The sequence below is a fragment of the Spea bombifrons genome, chromosome 2, assembly GCF_027358695.1.
Source record: "Spea bombifrons isolate aSpeBom1 chromosome 2, aSpeBom1.2.pri, whole genome shotgun sequence".
Classification (NCBI taxonomy): Eukaryota; Metazoa; Chordata; class Amphibia; order Anura; family Pelobatidae; genus Spea; species Spea bombifrons.
In genome coordinates this window covers 112723628-112744532 of record NC_071088.1, presented here as the reverse complement: position 1 = coordinate 112744532, position 20905 = coordinate 112723628, and the positions used below count along the sequence as shown (strand labels likewise).

The window sequence follows — 20905 nt, the reverse complement described above, 5'->3', positions numbered from 1 at the left end:
TATGCACTTTATTGAAGGAAATGTGGTAGGATACAGATATTGCACTTTGTCGTCATCAATAGAAAAAATTTACGGAATTCATAACCACAATTATAAAAATGAATTAGTTAATGAAACTGTATTATATGCACTTTATTTATTAGAATTTTTTTTTTTATTTTTTTTTTTTTTTTCAAGGAGTGAATATAATCTCACTTTCTGATTTGCATATATATTTTGAGTAGGAATTGATATATAAACGTGCTCTCCTATGGTAGCAATTTTTTGGATCAAAAGGTAATAAATAAGTCCCGAACTCTAACAAAGGGACCACGCAAAGGGTAAGCTTCATAAAGTGAATATTCACATTATGAGGCACAGGAATTTCGGTTCAGGTAGAGGGGATGAACCGCTTATGGCCTTCATAACCTTAAGTTACGTAGGTCTGGGATATAGGAGACACTTTTCCTTTCTCCCTTTTAATTGTTTTCTCTGTTTAGGTCTTTATATTCTATTTTTCATTTTTCTCTTTCTTAATCTTCTGAGCCGGGGGTATAAGTGGTCAATACGAAAAAGATGGTACGTTTCCTTTCACTAAATACTCAGGGATTAAACAGCCCTCATAAAAGATCTTCATTAATGAAATTATTGAAGAAAGAAAAAATTGACATATGTTTCTTACAAGAAACCCACTGGCTCAATTCCCATGAAATCCCTATTAAGGGTAAACAAATTTCTAGTGTTATTGCTTCTTCTTTGCAATTTAAAAAAAAGAAAGGTGTAGCTATAATAATCTCTACTGGTGTTAAATTTGAAATTATATATAAAGATATTGATACAGAGGCTAGATATATTATTATGGTCTGTAAGATAGAGGACCAATTACATACCCTAATTAATTTATATGCCCCAAATAAGGGCTCTATTAAATTTATAGAAGAGCTATATGAAAAAGCAGAGAAATACATTAGGGGAGTTCTAGTTATGGCAGGAGATTTCAATTCTATCCCAGATAGTAGTATGGATAAAATCTTAAGAAGAGGTGAGACCATTGACCAAAGAATAGTAAGAATGTCTAAACGATTAAACCAGTTTATTAAAAAAAATAATCTATATGATAATTGGAGAGTTTTTAATCCTACAATAAGGGAATTTACACATTTTTCCGCACCTCATGCCTCGTATGCGCGCATAGATCTGATGGTTGGAAATTACTCTTTAATCAACAATACTAAAAAAAATTTTATTAAAGACATTTTATGGTCAGATCATAATGCTATTGTGTGTGAGACTTTTTCTAATTATCCGAAAAAAATCCCTAGAGATTGGAGGCTAAATCATTCTATCTTGAATAAACAACATCATATTCAATCGTTACAAAGATTAATAGACCTATATTTTCAAGAAAATGACGATAAATTAATTTCTCGCTCCACTCTTTGGTGTGCCTTTAAAAGTGTTGTTCGGGGCTATCTTATTAAAATTAGTAAAATAGAAAATAACAAAAGAGGCCCAGATCTACCCACCCTATATATTAATCTTTACGATCTTACCAAATTGAATAAATTATCTCCTACTAAATTTAGATCAAATAAGATTCAATATCTCAAGGGGAAAATAAGAGATTTAGAATTTGATAAAATTAGTAGAAACCTTGAAAAATTAAAACAACGATGGTATTTTAAAAATAACAGAGTGGATAAAGCCCTAACTAATAGGCTCAAGAAAAAAGAAGCTAATAAGCGTATTTACAGAATTGTTGAAAATAATAGGAGCTATATCTCTCCTGAATCTATAGGGCAGGCCTTCAATAGATACTATGCTACTTTATATAATTTGAATAATAATAGTAATTTAGAAGAAATTCAAGAGTATCTGAAAACAATACCTATCTCTAAATTAAATAAAGATCAAACAAATCAATTAAATAAACCGATAGAAGACTCAGAAGTTATTAAGATAATAAATAAGAGTAAGAACAATAAAAGCCCAGGCCCAGATGGGTTCAGCGGTCTCTTTTATAAAACATTCAAACGGGAAATCGTGACATATCTAACAGCTTTATTTAATGAATTAATGAATACAGGGCATGCCCCAGAAGAGTTATTAAGAGCTAATATTATTCCCATACTTAAACCAAATAAAAACGCCGAAGTCATTACCAATTATAGGCCAATCTCACTTATCAATGAAGATATGAAGCTATTTGCAGGCATATTAGCAGAAAGATTGAAACAAGTAATTACTTTAATGATACATCCGGATCAAATAGGCTTTGTGCCTAATAGATATACATACAACAACGTAAGACGTATTATTGATATTATAGACCTTGCTAATGTGGAGAGCAGACAGACTTGTCTATTGGCATTAGACGCTGAGAAAGCGTTCGATCGCATTAACTGGAACTTCATGTTCCAAACTTTCAGTTCATATGGACTGGAAGGGAATTTTCTCTCGGCAATAAAAGCTTTATATTCGAATCCTACTGGTAGAATAGTGGGACAAGATATTAAATCAAATTGGTTCTATATTAATAATGGCACACGACAGGGATGCCCATTGTCACCAATGTTATACATATTAACCATTGAGATTTTAGCAACTATAATAAGGACTAATGAAAAGATAAAAGGTACGTCCTATAAACAACAAGAACAAAAAATTTGTTTATATGCGGACGACATACTACTGACTGTAGAAGATCCTGTACGGTCCATTAAAGAGCTACTAGTATCCATAAATAAATATGCAGAGATGTCTAATTACAAATTAAATATAGACAAATCAGAAATTTTATATTTAAATATATCAGGACAAACTAAGCATATAATACAAGGAGATTATAAATTTAAAGAAGTTTCACAAGAGCTAAATTATTTAGGCCTTAAATTAACATCAAAGGTACACAATTTGATGGAGAGAAACTTTCTCTCTTGTATTAAAGAAACTAACTACCTACTAAATAACTGGAAAAACACCTTGAATTCATGGGTTGGTAGAATAAATATAGTAAATTCATATATCCTCCCCAAATGGACGTACCTTTTTAGACATCTTCCTTTAAAAATGCCAATCTCATGGCTGAATATGATACAAACGGCCTTTAATAAATTCATTAATAGAGGTAAAAAAACAAGATTGGGAATTAAACTTCTTTCACAAAAAATGAACAAAGGCGGTCTGAACTACCCGAGAATAGAGCGCGCATACGAGGCATGTATGATATTACACATTTACAATACACAATTAGAAACAAGTATTATACAGCCATGGTATAAATTAGAACAATACCTTTCAGGTATTAAAAATTTGTCTATAGGAGTATGGGAATTCCAATCTAAATTAAAAACTAAGATTCTTAGAGGAAATAATACCATTATTAAAGACATTATACAGGAATGGCTCAAAATTAAGAAAAAGCTTGGACTTAAAGAAAAAATACTATATACAGCCCGACTGGATATTATAGAACTTAATCTTCCAGACATATCATTGGCGAAATGGAAAAGTCTAGGCATTATAAATCTTAAAGATATTTTGTCAGAAAATACTATCAAACCATTTATACAATTAGTTCAGCAGTTTAACCTACCATCCACAGAAATATTCCCTTATTTAAGATTAAAAAAAATTCTGAAATATGCCCTTTTTAAAGCTGACTCGGATAATCAATTAAAAATGGGCCATATATTGAATGGAACAGAAATTAAAAAAATACTGACAAGAATATACGAAATGTTAAAAAAAATAGACGAAATAGATCATATTAATACTATTTCAAGATGGTCTAAAGTAATCCAGACACCGATCACAAAAAAAAGCTGGCAAAGCGCAATATCATTAACTTATAGTATAATACATTCAATTTCACTAAGAGAGAACTATTTTAAAGTCTTAAATCTTTGGTATTTAACTCCGTCAAGGTTAAGTTCTATGTTTCCGGGGACATCTGATGTCTGCTGGAGATGCAATAGAGAAAAAGGCAACTTTATACACATCTGGTGGTCATGCAGTATAATTAGCCAAATGTGGGAAAAGGTTTTTGATTGTTTTATAAAAATCTCTAAATGTAAGATAAACAAATCCCCTGAGATTGCCTTACTACATTTGCTTCCACCCAATCTCTCTAAGGAAAACAAGATCTTATTAATCCATTCTTTAACAGCTGTAAAAATTTTGATCGCTAGGAACTGGAAAGAAAACTATATTTTTTCCTGGATACAATTTAAAAACCAATTGTTATACCAACTACAAATGGAAAAAGGCTTAGGCTGGATTAATCAGACTTACCATAAAAGAATTCAAATTTATGAGGACTGGATCCTAAAACTAGATAACATTTAGTACAGATCTTAAATAATAAGTATACCCTCGGCTCCCTTTCTCTTCTTTCTCTTTTTCTCTCCCTCTTGACTTCTTTTTCTTGGTTTTTCTTTTTCTTCTTTTCTTTCTTTTTTTTTTTCTTCTTTTTTTTTTTTTTTTTTTTTTTTTTTTTTTTTAATTACTTAATTTTATTGTTGGCAAAGATATAAATACTCAAATGGAGAGAATGTATATATATACATAATGAAGTATATGGACCCTATATCTGAATGAAATTTGTGATGGATTCTTTTTTTTTTTTTTAATTACTTAATTTTATTGTTGGCAAAGATATAAATACTCAAATGGAGAGAATGTATATATATACATAATGAAGTATATGGACCCTATATCTGAATGAAATTTGTGATGGATTCTCTCTTTTTTTTTTTTTTTTTTTTCTTTTTTTTTTTAATTAATGTTGTTACTAATAAAGATATACATACTCAGATGAGGAGAATGTATGTATATACATAATGAAATATATAGGGCCTATGTCTGAATGAAATTTGTGACGGATAATTTTTTTTTTTTTTTTTTTTTCTTCTCTCTCTCCTTGTTATGTGGTATTTAATAATATATATACTGTATATATATTATAAACATAATAATATCTATGTAACATTTTTTTTTCTTTTCGTTGATTGTTTTTATCCTGTTTATATGTATAAAATCAAATAAATAAAATTTGAAATAAAAAAAAAAAACATTTCCAGATGTAGAGCATATAATATAGTTTGAAACATTAAGAAAAGGCCTAGGGAAATGGGTTTGTTCTGTAACAAGTGATAGTGCCAGGTGTGTGATAGGGTTGAGGGGGGGAGGATCATCTACTGAGATAAATGTATAAATGCCATGTCATTACAAGCTACCTAAATTAATGTTGTATGCACACATCTTCAAAGGTGCCTCCCTTTCCTTCTGTTAAAACTTGTAGAAAAGCTATTATAAGAGCGTGCATTTACTTTCACCCAACGTGAATCCGTGTTGCACAAAGAGGACATTGAGGTACGTTTTTAAATGTATTTGACCTTTAATCCCTTCGCGACCTTTTCCGGTTCAGGACCGTCATGACAAGAAGGTCACTAAATGACCTTTGACGGTCCTGAACCGTCAAAAAATTAAATAAGCTTAGAAAGTGATCAACGATCACTTTCTTCGCTTAAACGGCGTTACTGTAATGCCTCGATGTCGAGGCATTCAGTAACGCTGAGATCGGCATCGGGGGCCATGTCTGGCCCCTCCCCGGGGCGTCAACAGCCGCTATACATTGTATGGCGGCGGACCCCCGTTTTAAAAGCGTTTAGGAGGCGATCAACGATCGCCTCCTAAACTTAAATGGTGTCGCTGGAATGCCTCGATCAGGAGGCATCCAGCGACACCAAACACTTACCTTTGGATGGGCTGTGACCGCTCCGGAGAGCGGTCACAGCCACAGCTGCCGGTGTTCTTTGCCATCAGCAAGATGGCGGCGGCCCGGGAAAAAAAACAATAAAGAAGAAAGAGTTCGCTAGATAGTCTCCAGACCCTCTAGAGAACTCTGGCTCCACTTGCAGGTTGAATACAGGTACTGCATTCAACCAAGCAAGTCAATGGAACCCAGCTTTCTAATCACTATGTGATTAGTAAAATATTCAAAAAAAAAATAAAAAATGGAAAAAAAAAATGTGCTAACATTTAAAAATAATTATGCAGTGATGCCACTAGATGAACCATCCAGTACCAGCAAAATGTGTAAAAAAAATATAAAAAAAGTATTAAAAAAATAAAATAAAATAAAAAAATAAAGTTTATTATTTTGAGCAAGTGCTAAAATTTCTCAAAAATCTCAACAAAGAGTTAAAATAAAAGCACTTCAAATACCCAAGGGGTGTCTAATATAGAAAATAAAATGGCTGATGGGGTAAATTGGAGTGGCCGAGCTCAAAGATAGGGCATAGGTACAGACTGACCAAAATGGAGAAAAAAAGCGCACTTCCCAAATGTGGCATTTTAAATCTGAAACAACACGACAAATCCATGCATGTCGGGTATCACTGCACTCAGGAGATGTTCCTGAACACATATTGGGGGGTTGTTTGACAGTGACATATACCAGAACCTGTATATCTATAACTAAAGTACAATTTGTGTGAAAAAAAAAATAAAAAAAATTACTATTACAAAGTTTGACAAAGTGTAGTTCTATAATTGGTGCATGGAAATGGTTAAAATAACAGCATTTGGAATACCCTGGGGTGTGTAGTTTTCAAAAATATATGGTTTGAATGGGTTAAATTGAGTTAACCGGCTTCAAAGATATTCCAAAGAGGAGATGGAGGCAGACTAACCAGATTTGTTAAAAGATTTGGAAATCATAAAACGCTGCTTGTACTTATTGCCCTATAAGTTACAAAAAACTGCAAAAAAACATAAAAACATTTTGTATTTCTAAACTCAGGACAAGTAGTAGAATCTATTTAGCTAGTTTTTTTACTTGCTTTTTTAGGTGAGTAAAAGATTTTTCAAATAAAAGTCATAAAATGTGTTTTTTTTCAATTTTTCACCATGTTTTTTTTATTTTTTTTTATAGTAAATAAGATGATACGATCAAAATAATGGTATCTGAAGAAAGCCCATCTTGTCCTGAAAAAAACAATATATAACTTATGTGGGTACACTAAATGGGTGAGGAGAAAATTACAGCTGAACACAAGCACCACAAAAGTGTCAAAACAGCTTAGGTCCCACAGGGTACAAAACGAAAAATGAGCCCGGTCCTTAAGGGGTTAAAATCCAAGATAATAATGTAGATATACATTTTATCTATTTTGTGTTTTCACATAAAATAAATAATTTTGATGTTTTGTAATGTTGCCACATTTTAAAACATTTAAAATATGGAGTTGAACATCCACAGATTTGACTGTGGGATTCACTACTCTGTAATATTACAGTCTGCTATATTGAATAATTTCTTAATATTGAATTGTTGGTCTCAGAATTACTCCCGTGTTTGCTTTACAAATAGCTCTGTTGCTTTGTAATGCATCTTAATACAGGCTTAATTTGACAATAATACAAAAGCAGTAGACAAACAGACCCACAGTGGTAAAATTCACAATTAAATGCAGTATGAGTATATCACAGAGCCCCATAAAATTCACAGTAATGTTCACTGTGTGTTTGCATCACAGAGTTGCATGGTAATAAAACTCATGGTAATGGACTGAATTCAGACAGGCTACAGCACACTTGGAGCACACTGAGGTTGGGTGGGCTGTAAACCTGCCCAAATGCCCTGTTTTTGTTATACAGGGGGTGTAGGCTACAGATAGAGTTGTGGCCTTCTCATCCAAGTGAAGTTCACATTCTTCTTCCCTCCCTCTAACCCTTGCACGCATGACCTCACATGTGAGTAGACATGGGATGATGCGCACTGAAGGCTATATGAGAGAATGTCATGGAGGATATTCACTCTGTCTGTTGCACTCTTTTCCTGTCCAACCTTCTCTTTGCACTCCCAATTCATGGATGCTGCTGATATTATTGATGAAAATTATACAAGGTCTGAGAATCATTTGCTGGCTACTCTGTGCTGACACCCAGTTCCCTAATAATCATGCAGGCAAAGATGATAACGCTGCTACTCTATGTGCTTTGTAGATGTGATCGGCTATTAGAGGCAAGGGTGGAGCCAGTGCCTGACCTCTGGAGGGACACTTGCACTAACACACACTGCAAGACACACACACCACTTAGCACTAACACACAAAACCAGGTACTCACACTAACCCACCTGCACACAAACATACCCAGATACTCAAACTAACACAACCAGACATACACTAATATACCCTTCACCTTTTCGTTGTCCCAGGGGGGCTCCTAAAATAATGCACATGAAAGTACCTTCATTGTTCAAATTGAAAAGACAAAAATTGTATTTACGGGTACAGCCTCCACAGACTGCTTTAAAGGTGACTTAAGTAACACTAGGATATGTCATATCACAGCACTCTACAATGACCAAAGGGGCCATAGCTAGGGACCCTACACTGTGTCAGCACCCAAAGTAAATAGGTCACGTTAGTTTTTCCTATGAAAATTAAATAATATAGATTTTTAATACCAGTTATTCATACAAATGTACAAATAAAAATACAATGGAACAAATAATTTACTAAGTTGTAGTTATCTGCATGGATAATTTTAGATGTAAAATAATGACCAAAAACAGGTGTAAATGATGCCCAGTTTTATATGTTACACAAATTTCCCCAGGAGGAAATCTCTTACTTGGCCTAAGTGCAGTAGTTTTCCGTATCGTTAGGACAAGATCTGGCAAAGGGGCGTACTTAGCATATTTGGCACCTGGGGCGGATCCTGTATGTGGCACCCCCCCACACACACACATTTTAAAGCTGCATAGCTTCTATTGTTATATACTGGCACAGACACTGAAGGTGGTACAACATTACTGTTATCATTATATACTGAGGCAGACATTGACAGTGGTACAGCATAACACCTATCACTATATAATGAGGCAGACAATGACGGTGGTACAGCATAACACCTATCACTATATACTGAGGCAGACATTGACGGTGGTACAGCATAATCCTTATCACTATACATTGAGCCAGACATTGACAATAGTCCAGCATAACTCCTATCGCTATATACTAAGTCAAACATTGATGTGGTGTAGGCCTACCACTTCTTTGTGTGGCTTAGTAGTAGGGATGCACCGAAACAAAAATTCTGGACTGAAACTGAAAATGCAGCATTTTCCTGGTCAAAACCGAATATGACCCCCCACCATAAAAAAAAATCTCACGCTTTTATTTAAAGTAAGTAACATACCAAAATAGGACAAATAAAATTAAATAACAATATTAATATATATATATATATATATATATATATACCGTATTGGCCCGAATATAGGCCGCACTTTTTTCCCCCACTTTAAGTCTTTAAAGTGGGGGTGCAGCCTATATTCGGGGTCTAGCGCCCGACGCCCGGGACATGCAGTCCCGGGCGCCGGGCAGGCAGCGGGGTTAGGATACAGATCCCCCGCAGCGGTGCAGGGGACCTGCATCCTACTGTCTGATACGCTCAGACAGCCTCCCCTGCCAGCACTTCCCACGGGGTAGTACCGGCACGGGAGGTTGTCTAAGCGCATCGCACGGACGTTCACCGGCAGCGGCGATGCGCCGTTGCCGGTGAACGTGCAGACGATGCATTCTAACCCCCCCGACTTACCAGGGCAGACTCCCGGGTGTCTTGCAGGGCCGGCGGAAGACATCTACGCAAAACGCGTATACAACTTCCGGTACCGGCACTTCCGCTGAGTGCCGGCACCGGGAGTTGTATACACGCTGTGCATAGATGTCCCCCTCCGGCCCTGTAAGACACCCGGGAGTCTGCTCTGGTAAGTCGGGGGGGGAGGACAGAGTGGCAGCATATCTCGGGGTGGGGGGGTGACAGAGTGGCAGCGTATCTCGAGGGGGGGAGGACAGAGTGGCAGCGTATCTCGAGGAGGGGGGGGACAGAGTGGCAGCGTATCTCGGGGAGGGGGAGAGGACAGAGCGGCAGCGTATCTTGGAGGGGGAGGACAGAGTGGCAGCAAGAAAAACTTTTTCTTTTAAAAAGCACCAAACTTTTAGGGTGCAGCCTATATACGGGGGCGGCCTATATCCGAGCCAATACGGTATATATATATATATATATATACCGTATTTGCCCGATTATAAGACAAGGTTTTTTCCAGAGCAAATGCTCTGTGTTATTACCTCCCCCAACTTACCGGTGCTTCTGAGTCCCCGGTGCTTAGTCCGGGCAGCATGTAGAGCTCTACACGATTCACGTAGACAAGTTCCGCTCAAGCGCGTAGAGCTCTACACGCTGCCCGGACTAAGCACCGGTGACTCAGAAGCACTGGTACGTTTGGAGGAGGGAGGGGGAGGGAGTGTTAAATGGGGGGGGGCATAAGGCATTTCTGGAGGCAGAGTGCTCTGTGAAATGCCTTTTAACCCCCTTAATGCCACTCTGCCTCCAGAAATGCCTTTTAACCCTCTATGCGCCACTCTGCCTCCTGAAATGCCTTATACCTCCCTATATGCCACTCTGCCCCATAATATGCCTTTTAACCCGCTAAATGCCAGAGTGGCATATAGGGGTATAAGGCAATTCTGGAGGCAGAGTGGCACATAGAGGGGGGGGGTCAAAAGGCATATCATGGGGCACAGTGGCATATATAGGGTTAAAAGGCGTATCATGGGGCACAGTGGCATTTAGAGGGTATAAGGCATTTCTGGGGCAGAGTGGTAAGCCTGGGGGCAGATGTGCATAACTGGGGGGGCAGGTTGAAAAAAAGGAAATAAAAACAAAATATTTTTCTCAATCATAGCTTTTATTAACAGACAATTGTTCACATAGTTTATATGAATTAACATTTACTGGTGAAACTTTTTTCTTATAGGGTCGTCTTATATTCAGGCTTTTTCTTTTTTTCATAAATTAATATTCAGATTTTGGGGGGTCGTCTTATAATCAGGGTCGTCTTATAATCAAGCAAATACGGTATATACCTGTGTGCGGGCTGTCTGCTGCTTTCTCCCTATTGGCACAGAGTCACATAACATGGGCAGCTGGATATCCAGCACCCCCAGGAAGCAAGGAAGGTGCCCTCCCACACACAAACTGGGCTACAAGGGGATGCTGAGGCGGGTGCATGGCATCCAGGAGCTCGCATTATGTGACCGTGCAGTGATAGACAGGCAGGAGCAGGCAGCTCTCCACAAGGCAAGGGTGCATGTGTGCGTATATGTATAGAGTTAGAATGAATGTGTATGACACCCAGGGTTTGTCAAAGCCTGGTATAATATATAGCTAAGTCAGTGAAGTTTCTTTACAGCATCCTCACCCATTGAATTATGCATTATGCAGGGCCAGGTCACCCATTCTTTCTGTGGAGGACTGTCAGTGTTAACCCTGAAGTGGAGGAGTTGAAACCACAATTGCCAACTCTCCATTTAGTGAATAAAGTCCTTTTTACCAACATTTGGTCACAGCTATACCTAGAGTACGTTTACACCCGATAACCCAGTTGATTGTGGTAAGAAAATAAAACACGTTTACCCTAAGGCACGTCAAACTGAGCCGGCACCCCTCACCTGTAACCCCCAATCACACTGCACCCCGGCATGAGTATCTTGGCTCTGGCTGCACACTAGGGCTGCAACAACTAATCGATAAAATCGATAATAATCGATAATGAAAATCGTTGCCAACGAATTTCATTATCGATTAGTTGAATCGATTTTTATCGATTATAAAACGAGGGTTTTTTCAGAGCAAATGCTCTGAAAATACCCCTCATTATATAATCCGTTTAGTCTGACTCACAGCAGCAGCTCCTACTTACCAGTCCCTCCCTGTAATCACTGTGACAACTGGCCCCGCCCCTTCCTTCTCCCAGAAGGCCAGAACCACATGGCTGTGACACTCATCTAACTGTAAGTATAAAATTAATATTTGGGCTGCTGAAAGTTAGGGGAGGTGGGGGTTAATTTAGGGGCAGTTATGGTTAATGGGGTGTTTAGGGTTAATTTAGGGGCAGCTATGGTTAATGGGGTGTTTAGGGTAAATTTAGGGGCAGCTATGGTTAATGGGGTGTTTAGGGTTAATGTAGGAGCAGCTGTGGTTAATGGGGTGTTTGGGGTTAATTTGAGGCAGTTGTGGTTAATGGGGTGTTTAGGGTTAATTTAGGGGCTGTTGTGGTTAATGGGGTGTTTAGGGTTAATTTAGGGGCTGTTGTGGTTGATGGGGGTCTTTAGGGTTCATTTAGGGGATGCTGTGGTTAATGGGGTGTTTAGGGTTAATTTAATGATGAGGACTGAGGGTTAATTTAATTAATTTAATAAAGTTAACTTAAGGCGCAGTTAGAGTTAAAGGGGGACAGACTAAAGGGAATCTAAATCCTGGGGGCAGTGAAGATTAACCCAGTACTTATTTATAAAAGTATGGTGTCAGTGTGCTGTGAACAGGTCTGTGACTCTATGAGGGGACTATGAGATATCTGGGGGGGTATAAGGCATATCTGGGGAGGATGAAGTGACATATCTGGGGGTATAAGGCATATACGGTATATAAGGCATATGTGGGGAGGGCAGCGTGGCATGTCTGGGGAGGATGGAGTGGTGTATCAGGGGGTATAAGGCGTATCAGGCATAGTGGCATATGTGGGGGTAGAGTGGAGTGGTATATGTGGGAGGCAGCGTGGAGTGGTATATGTGGGAGGCAGCGTGGAGTGGCATGTCTGGGAGGCAGCGTGGCATGTCTGGGAGGCAGCGTGGCAAGCCTAGGCTCAAATGTGCATAAATTGGGGGGGCTGGTTGGGAAATAAAGACAAGAAATGCATTTTATCAAAGTTTTTTTTATTCTGCTGTTTGTATTTAACATCATTTGCTTATTAAATTATTTTAAATAAATGAAAAATGTACATTCATTTTTTTTATCCGATTAATCCAAAAATCGTTAGTTGCAGCCCTACTGCACACCACATGCCCCAACGTCAATACCCAACACCAGAGATTGCCCGTCCATCGTTTATGACAGCCACCGCAAAAGCCGAAGTTTTAGTCAACTTCCGCCTCGTGAAGTAAAGTCATCCGATAGGCGGGGCCAGGAATGGAGATTGACAGCTCGCAGAGTAGCGACTAGCGAGTGAATAAAGCGTCCTGGACGGTGATATGGGAGCAGGGAGTAGGTGAGCGAGCCTGGTAAGGGTTGATTTATTGAGGGTGCACCATCTTATCGGGGGCGTTAGGCGATACCAGGCGGAGTCATGTGACGAGTGAGGGTGTTTAGTCACGTGAATGGAGGTTGGAAATGGAAGTTTATAGTACCCGAGTAGTAGGGATGGTATAAGATCTGATATATAATATGCGGATAGAGGAGCGAGGATGTACGGTAAGACGGAGCCCTATGGCTATGGGACAGGGTCATATTACTTAATAGATCAGGGTGTATGGCAGTGTGGGGCTGATGGGAAAGAATCCTATAGACCCCAATCAGATGACAGAGTATGGTGATAAATCAGTCACTCATAATAATAATGACCTGTGGTGCTATAGGGTAGTATGGTAAATTGACACAGGCATATGGATCCATAGTAACATGTAAGACTCTGGCTATAGGGCAGTCAGATTAACCCACAGCCAGAAGGAGTTTATTATTATGGGACACCCACTGCGATGTCTAGACATAGCATTATTGGGTAGACTTGGGTTCCTCGTTATTGAATTATGGTTATTGGGACATAGGATGTAAACACAGACACTCCAATTGGAGGACCGCAGTGATGTGTCGGTGATGGTGAAGAACCCTATGGTTGTGTGGTTGTTACTTGGTTCCAAATTAAGGTCTAGGATGATACTGAAAAGGTAATGGCTCTATCACATGGATCTGCAGTCCTAGGCTGATTTCGGGTTGATGAGACGCATTGGTGCAACAGTAAACTAATAAGGGATGATGGATAAGGAAGCAGAGCACCAGAAGTTTGGTGAGGATTTAAGTGAAGAGTAACCAAACCACCAAATTCAACTTCCAGAAGAGGGGCAGATTGAACACTTTGGGATCAGCTGTGATTCTGGCTCGTGGGGGAAGTAGGGCATAAATGTACGTGATTATTTTTCCCCCCTCTGCTTCTGAAGATAGAACCATGGACCGGTCACTAACAATACATGGTCTGGTGTTTATTTTCTGCTGCCTGCTGAAGATACCAAAGTTCTGTGGTAAGTGGACTCTAAGCATGCTTTAGCTAATTATACGAAGGTCGTGTCACTTTAGCAGACTCGTTTATGTTTTAGATGCCGACTCTTCATCCGCCGTTCCATGGGATGATGCTGCTACTAGGATTTCTCTACCGGATGTAGTTACATTAGAAAAAGGAAGCTCCAAAAACATAAGTATAAATGCAAAGTAAGTTCCATTTTCGTCCATCTCAACCATAACTGCCTATGAGTGTTAAAAAGTCGTTTTTGGTTGTCCCTTCTGAAGTCCAGGTCATTATTTATTTATTTATTGCTATTTTCAAATGGCACAAATAGTTTATGGCTTTTCATGTTTTAGATATGTGTAAAAGCTGGCACTCAATGCAAACTCCATCAGTGCCACATACAGTTATCAAAATAATCCCTATCCAACCATATAACAGCAGTTGGCATGTAGCTTTTAATATCTAATGCAAAAAAAGTGTTTACTTTACTGAAATGGTGGTAAATACGTGGAAAGGTCTCCCAGCAGGAGTGGTAGAGCCAAAAACATTCAGGAAATTGAAGCATGCATGAGGTAAAACTGTCCTGAATCTAAGACAAGACCGAGGACTGATTAAAGTCTGAGTTTTTGCATCAGGAACAATTTGGAAGACTTGATGGACCGAATGGTTCTTCTCTGCAGTCGAATTCTGTGTTTCTAAATAAAGGAAAAACATTTTGCTGTTTCTAGCTATGTGTAAATAGTGACTCTTCCTCTAATATTATACCTCAGTAAAGCATAAGCCACAACTGGCCAAGTCTTTAAATAGTTAAAAGAAATCATATGATGGGAAAGCAAAATCATGGGTTACCATGGTTACAAGTATATATCTGATCCAGTCCAATTATGGATCTTCTAGGTTTGGAAGTAAACACATTGCTGAACGCATCTCTGCATGGGAAATAGCTGGGGTGGAGAAAGGGGCAAATGGGGATGTTGCAGAATCCCCCAGGCATTTGCAAAAACGACATAAAATAAAGAAAGAAAGGACATCTCGGCTATCATGTGCATTAAAGTGCATATGGTGGCTGCAGTCTCCCTTTTTCTTACTTGTAACTGGAACACGGGAACCCTAACCAAACTCTGTGCACCTTCTCTAAAATGTGGCCATGGTAGGAGAATATATTTTGCCTGAATGGTTGGTCTATTCTACAAAAGCCTGATCTTTTATCATCAGCTTGTCAGATTTCAGTATTGGTTCTATGTTTTGAAAGACTCCTTTGGAACCAGGAACATGATTAATTCCAAGCATCACGGTATTATTTATTATTATCAATAATAATATTTTCTTTGTAAACCGTATGGGGAAACAGTCGTATCGTGTATAGAACAGTATATGATTAGCATGGTTGATTTTAATTTTTTTTCTTTTCACTGTTCCTGTGAATGAAACAATTGTGTTTGCTCTTAACTTTATCTATTCCTCGAAGAACGTCACCATTGTACATTTTCCGGACCAAGTAAGTGGTGTATTCTCCGTCTGCATTTAAGAAAACGCATACAAATTGTTTTGGTTTTGATTGTTGATCTCAAACCATAATGTTTTCACCATTCAACAGAGGAGAAGAGACTTGCTGATCAGTCAGGGAGCAACTGGCAGCATCTCCCTAAATTACATATTAACAAAAAACAAATACAAACTCCATAATAAGTGCCAGCATATACAAGGAAATAATGGGAGGGGGAAAAAATCTTTTCCTTTCTACTCTTTTGGTCCTTTTTTTCATGCCGTGTGATAATCATGTATGTGCGGTATACTCGCCACCAGCCAGCACTGGCTCCCACAAAAGTTCCACGGATTCTAACAAGACTCCCCACACACAAGGGTCAAAAGCACTCCTATCGACTGCTTTCCTGTCACTAAAGTGGCAAGAAAACAGTCTGCTGAGGGGTAAGCTCCTAAAAAGTTCGTAGCAGCTGGAATCTGAATTCAAATAACAACATTTTTTTTTCTTTTCGTAGATTGTTCTTCCAGCAAAATCAGACCATTCCTTCTTTACAGTGGATGCTGTTGAATGTTTTCTAGTTTTGAATCATTTTTCTCGCTGTAGAATGATGAACTTTTAAATTGTTTGGAAATGGCCTTATAACCCTTTGAAGATTGATGGGCAGCAACAATTGTTTCTCTAAGATCATTGCTGATGTCTTTCCTCCAAACCAGCAAACTGCTAATACTTAGTTTTTCACACACACTGGTTTTCCATTTTGTCTTTATTTTTGTTAAATCATGACACCTGTAATATGTCATGTGTTGTTCATCTGAGGTTGTGTTTACCCAATTTTTAGACCTGCTAAGGAACGGATGAATGAATTCTTTGGTTTTACATATCAGGACATAATAACAAAGAGAGTGTACTTTTTGTTTTCACACTAAGTACAGTTTCTTGTTTGGTAGAGCTGTTACATTTAAGTAGCAGGTGTGGAATGCCTGCAACATTATTTTAAATGTGCTTGTAGCTCATATTGCCTTTCAGTAACAAAGGTTTGTCATTTAAATTCTTGATGATGATGAACTCTCAGCATAATATTAATATTATCTTTTTGTTTAGACAACGTGTCCGTTTTCTGGTGATTCATAGCTTCACTGTGGAGGTCTTGGAGCAGATCATAGGCTGGATCTATTTCTTGGCCTGGTCTGTGTCCTTTTATCTACAAGTGTTTGAGAACTGGCGAAGGAAAAGGTACCAACTATTTACATAAATTGAAGTTACTGATGACCTAGCATGTATGCAGAAAACTAGTTATAGGCATATATCTTGCTGAATTTGTTGGTAGGAAATGTATGCGGAAAAAAGGGAGGGTGGTAGATAAATGGCACAGCCTCCCATCAGAAGTGGTAGAGGCTAATACAGTAAGGGAATTGGATAGGTATAAAGCTATCCTGAATCTTAGATGAGACTGAGGACTGATTAAGATGTGAGAGGGCAGACTAGATGGGCTGAATGGCTCTTATGTGACATCAAATTCTGCGTTCCGTGAATAGCAGAAATTGATCCCCTATTTAAGCGACCTAGGGTTCTATGCTACTTCGTTACAATGCAAACCTGAAAACATGTGCATAGCTATACAATACAGCAATGAAAGGAATTAAAATAAATCTGGAATGCTTAACATTTAGAATACATAATATAAAAAAACCCTTTTGTATGGGAGGAAAAAAAACCTTCTATATGGAATTCAATTTGTGGCCAGAAAGGGCAAATCTATCTATCTATAGCTAGCTATTCTTAAAAGTTTGTAGGGCAGGAAAGAAAAAGTTTATAGTTTTCAAGAACACACACGTTCTTTCTATACAGCATTTTAGACCAACTGCTTGTAAATGTAGAGATTATTTTTATCGGTGGTTTCATGGTTATGGCTTTGTGCTGCATTTTGCTTTGCTTTGAAGAAGGATAATTATGAATATCGTTTAATCAATTTCTATCTGCAGTTATTAGCAAACCAACTCCCAATGGGGGAAAGCAGTGCGATTTTGTGCTTGAGCTGTACCGTATACCCCGGCTTTACTGTGGACAGTAATGATAATAATGTTTTGTGTTAATTGCAGTGTTGTGGGACTGAGTTTTGATTTTTTGGCATTGAATCTCCCTGGTTTCATTGCATACAGCGTTTTCAATGTTGGGCTGTTCTGGATATCATACATTAGGGCAGTGGTTCTCAACTCATGGGTCGCGACCCTGTCTTCAGGGGGTCGCGGAGGGTCAGGGCCGGACTGGAGGCATACCGGGAAAATGCCGCTTTCCTGGGGCTGCCTTACACATTCTAGCGGCAATCCGCGAGCAGCAGGCTGTCAGGACCGTGGCCGCAACAATCAGGGCCATCAGGCAGCCTCCGGTCCGGCATGTACTTTAGTATTACCCCCCGACCGCAAAGCAAGTTGCTTGATTGGTTTGCAGTCGCTGTCTGTTCCTAGTGGAAGCTGAATAAAGTTTTTTTCTGATTGCTCCTCCCCTCTTCCTGCTGCAGCCCGCGGGCAGCCTTTCCACTCCCTCAGCTTTTCTGAGGTTATTTTTGGGTCACGGCTTAATGAGCAAAGACAAATGTGAGTCCTGAGGATACACGGGTTGAGAACCACTGCATTAGGGTAGGTTTTTAATTTCCTCTGCTAATCTGTCGGGCAGTTCATTAAACTATGTCTGGAACTATTATTATAGGAAGAATTTCTTCAGATGTATCCCAACGGAGTCAGCCCAGTGGATTCAAATGAAGTTTTTTTCAGCCTCCATGCGGTGCTGCTTACGATCATTACTATCATTCAATGCTGCATTTACGAAGTGAGTGACATCAACAGAACTAAACATTTCTTGTAAATTGAATTTTGCTGAATATCGGTCACAATCCACTTTATGCTTGAGCTTTGTAAATACTTAAAGGGGCAGGGAGCACTGGTCTGGAACAGGTCTAGACAGAAAAACACCATTGATTGTCGGGCATTTTACACAGGGGGTACAGGAGGACTTTATTATTTACAAAAATGATTACTTTCACCATCGTGGAATGCATTGCGTAAAAAAACAGAACATTATACATGCTAGACATTTATACCCAGCGTTATTTGTTTTTTACTGTTTCTGTATACTTTGTGCATCAGCTCCAATGTTGCCAGTACATATACATTTTAAAGACTTGTATTTTTTTTTCGCAGCGGGGCATCCAGAAAGTTTCCAAAGTAGCCATCGGCCTCCTTGTCATTGCCTGGTTATTTGCTTTCAGCATGCTGATTGTGGCCGAGGCTGGGGAGGTCACGTGGCTGCAGTTCTTATTCTGCTTCTCGCACATTAAGTTGGCCATTACGCCCATGAAGTACTTCCCTCAGGTAAAGTGTTGACGTTACATGGATCTTCAATCAGCAATACATTGATTATTAACTATTTTCACTTGCACTCAAGCTTATCTGGAAGATCTACAGATCTTTTCAAATAATCTACGAGGGTCTGTAAATAACACCTGATACAGCGTCTTGTAATGTAAAACTAGAGAAAGTTCTGCTGCTGAAAGTTGTAATCGTCATTTACACACCAGCATGTAATGTTGATCTGTAGAAAGGAGTGTCACCATGAATCTGCCTAAAGGTGCTGTTCCATCTAGCAATTTTTTTCCCCAAATACTTACATTTTTTTGCACTACTCTTGTATACACGTTGAATAAACGTATTTCTGTTTTTAAATATTATACTCTTTTTCTGTAGATTATTTTTCAAATCCTTTCAGCGACTTAACAGTAGCACAGCAATAAAAAAATGAAAGCTGTTTTCACGTCTGGCAGAAAATAAAATGGCAGGCTCCGCTTTCCTCCCTTTACATGATGCAACTTGTATCTGGCAATATTTTATTAGGCACCCTAGGTGGAACAGGTCTTTTAAGATGTGTAGAGACCTAGACATTGTTTGATTCATTACTCGCCATCAACTTGTTTGTTTTTATTATGTTATATGGAACACAATTTGCATTTCCCAGGCTTACATGAACTTCTGTCGGAAAAGCACTGAAGGATGGAGTATCGGAAATGTTCTGCTAGATTTTATAGGATGAAGTTTCAGTATAATCCAAATGTTTTTACAGTCTTATAACAATGGTAAGTATAAAAACGATGATATTAAAACCGTGCAATTTTTTATCTTCAGTGAAAAGGACTCTAACCATAAGCCAATGCTTGCATCTTGTCCATTGACGAGTTTAGTGTACAATGGGCGTGTATACGGAACATAATATGATCTATTTAAACAGCTCACAAATTCTTAAACACATTTTAGCCCATTGTACAGTACTGTGGAGTACGATGATTCTATATAGGTCAATAAATATTATTATTATTATTATTTGCCATTGAAAGCTGCACAAATGTCGAAGCAGCCTTCAAAGTTTGTGCATCAAATTGTTCTCAGGATAGGTAACCTCAGTGCAGGCGCTTACAACAGCTAAACCATGTAAAAAATGCTTAACAAGTGTCATGATCTGTTTGTTTTAGATTTAATGGGCATCTTTCTAATACACTGCTGATTGATTTGTTGGAATGGAAATGTAGTGGTTTGCACATTATGGTCAGAGTAAAAAAGTAATAAGGTAGCTGAGATAATGAAGCTGTACCATTCATGACACTAAATTATAGTGCTGTTTTTCCTTTAAACAGGTGAATGGAAGTTAATATTCGGAGACCCAACTAAGTTTGGTTTGGAAGTATTCTCGATTTTCTTCGACATTGTCTTCATCACCCAACATTACTGCTTGTACAAAAAGAGACAAGGGTATGAAAATGTTTAACTGGACATGAAGATGTAGATACAGCAAACCAGTTTCCAGTACTAATGATCAAGTGGAAAAAACAAGAATACAAGTATGGAAAAATAAGAATCTGCGGACTCCATTATTGTGCCTTTAATGAAAACTTGAATTCTTTCCCACCATTTATGCAACATCGCTATGCAACATCCTACAGAGTAGAAATGGTTGGAGTACTGAAAAAAGCCTGAAAAAGTAGCAAAAAAACTGCAATGTGTACTCTGGTCAGTAGTGGAAAGTTAAATGATTTTTACGTATCTTCAAAATAAATGAATGACATTGTTTAATATTAATGGGCCTTTTCAAAACAGTTTTTGTAGTTCACCAGTAACCGTGTTTCGGATAGAATAGGATTGATTGTTGAAAATGTACAATGAATGATTAATAAATGCAGAATGTACTGTGTAAAAAAAAAAATGCATTCCTGGTCAAGCAAAAACAATCTTATCTGTTCAACATGTCTGATAATAACAAAA

General features: G+C 38.3%; 1 protein-coding gene and 1 long non-coding RNA gene across 2 annotated transcripts; both read left to right on the top strand.

Annotated features, from left to right (window-relative positions):
• The first annotated feature begins 13007 nt into the window (after nucleotides 1–13007).
• LOC128473477 (uncharacterized) lies at nucleotides 13008–14316 on the top strand. Its single transcript, XR_008346279.1, has 3 exons — nucleotides 13008–13115; nucleotides 14049–14129; nucleotides 14205–14316. It is a non-coding gene; the product is annotated as an uncharacterized LOC128473477 (long non-coding RNA).
• A 364-nt stretch (nucleotides 14317–14680) lies between these two features.
• LOC128473804 (cystinosin-like) lies at nucleotides 14681–20413 on the top strand. Its single transcript, XM_053456034.1, is given in 7 exon segments — nucleotides 14681–14685; nucleotides 16731–16832; nucleotides 17699–17798; nucleotides 18306–18425; nucleotides 18797–18967; nucleotides 19608–19725; nucleotides 20281–20413. Coding segments are annotated over 7 exon segments (747 nt in total). The 3' UTR covers nucleotides 20412–20413.
• The last annotated feature ends 492 nt before the right edge of the window (nucleotides 20414–20905 follow it).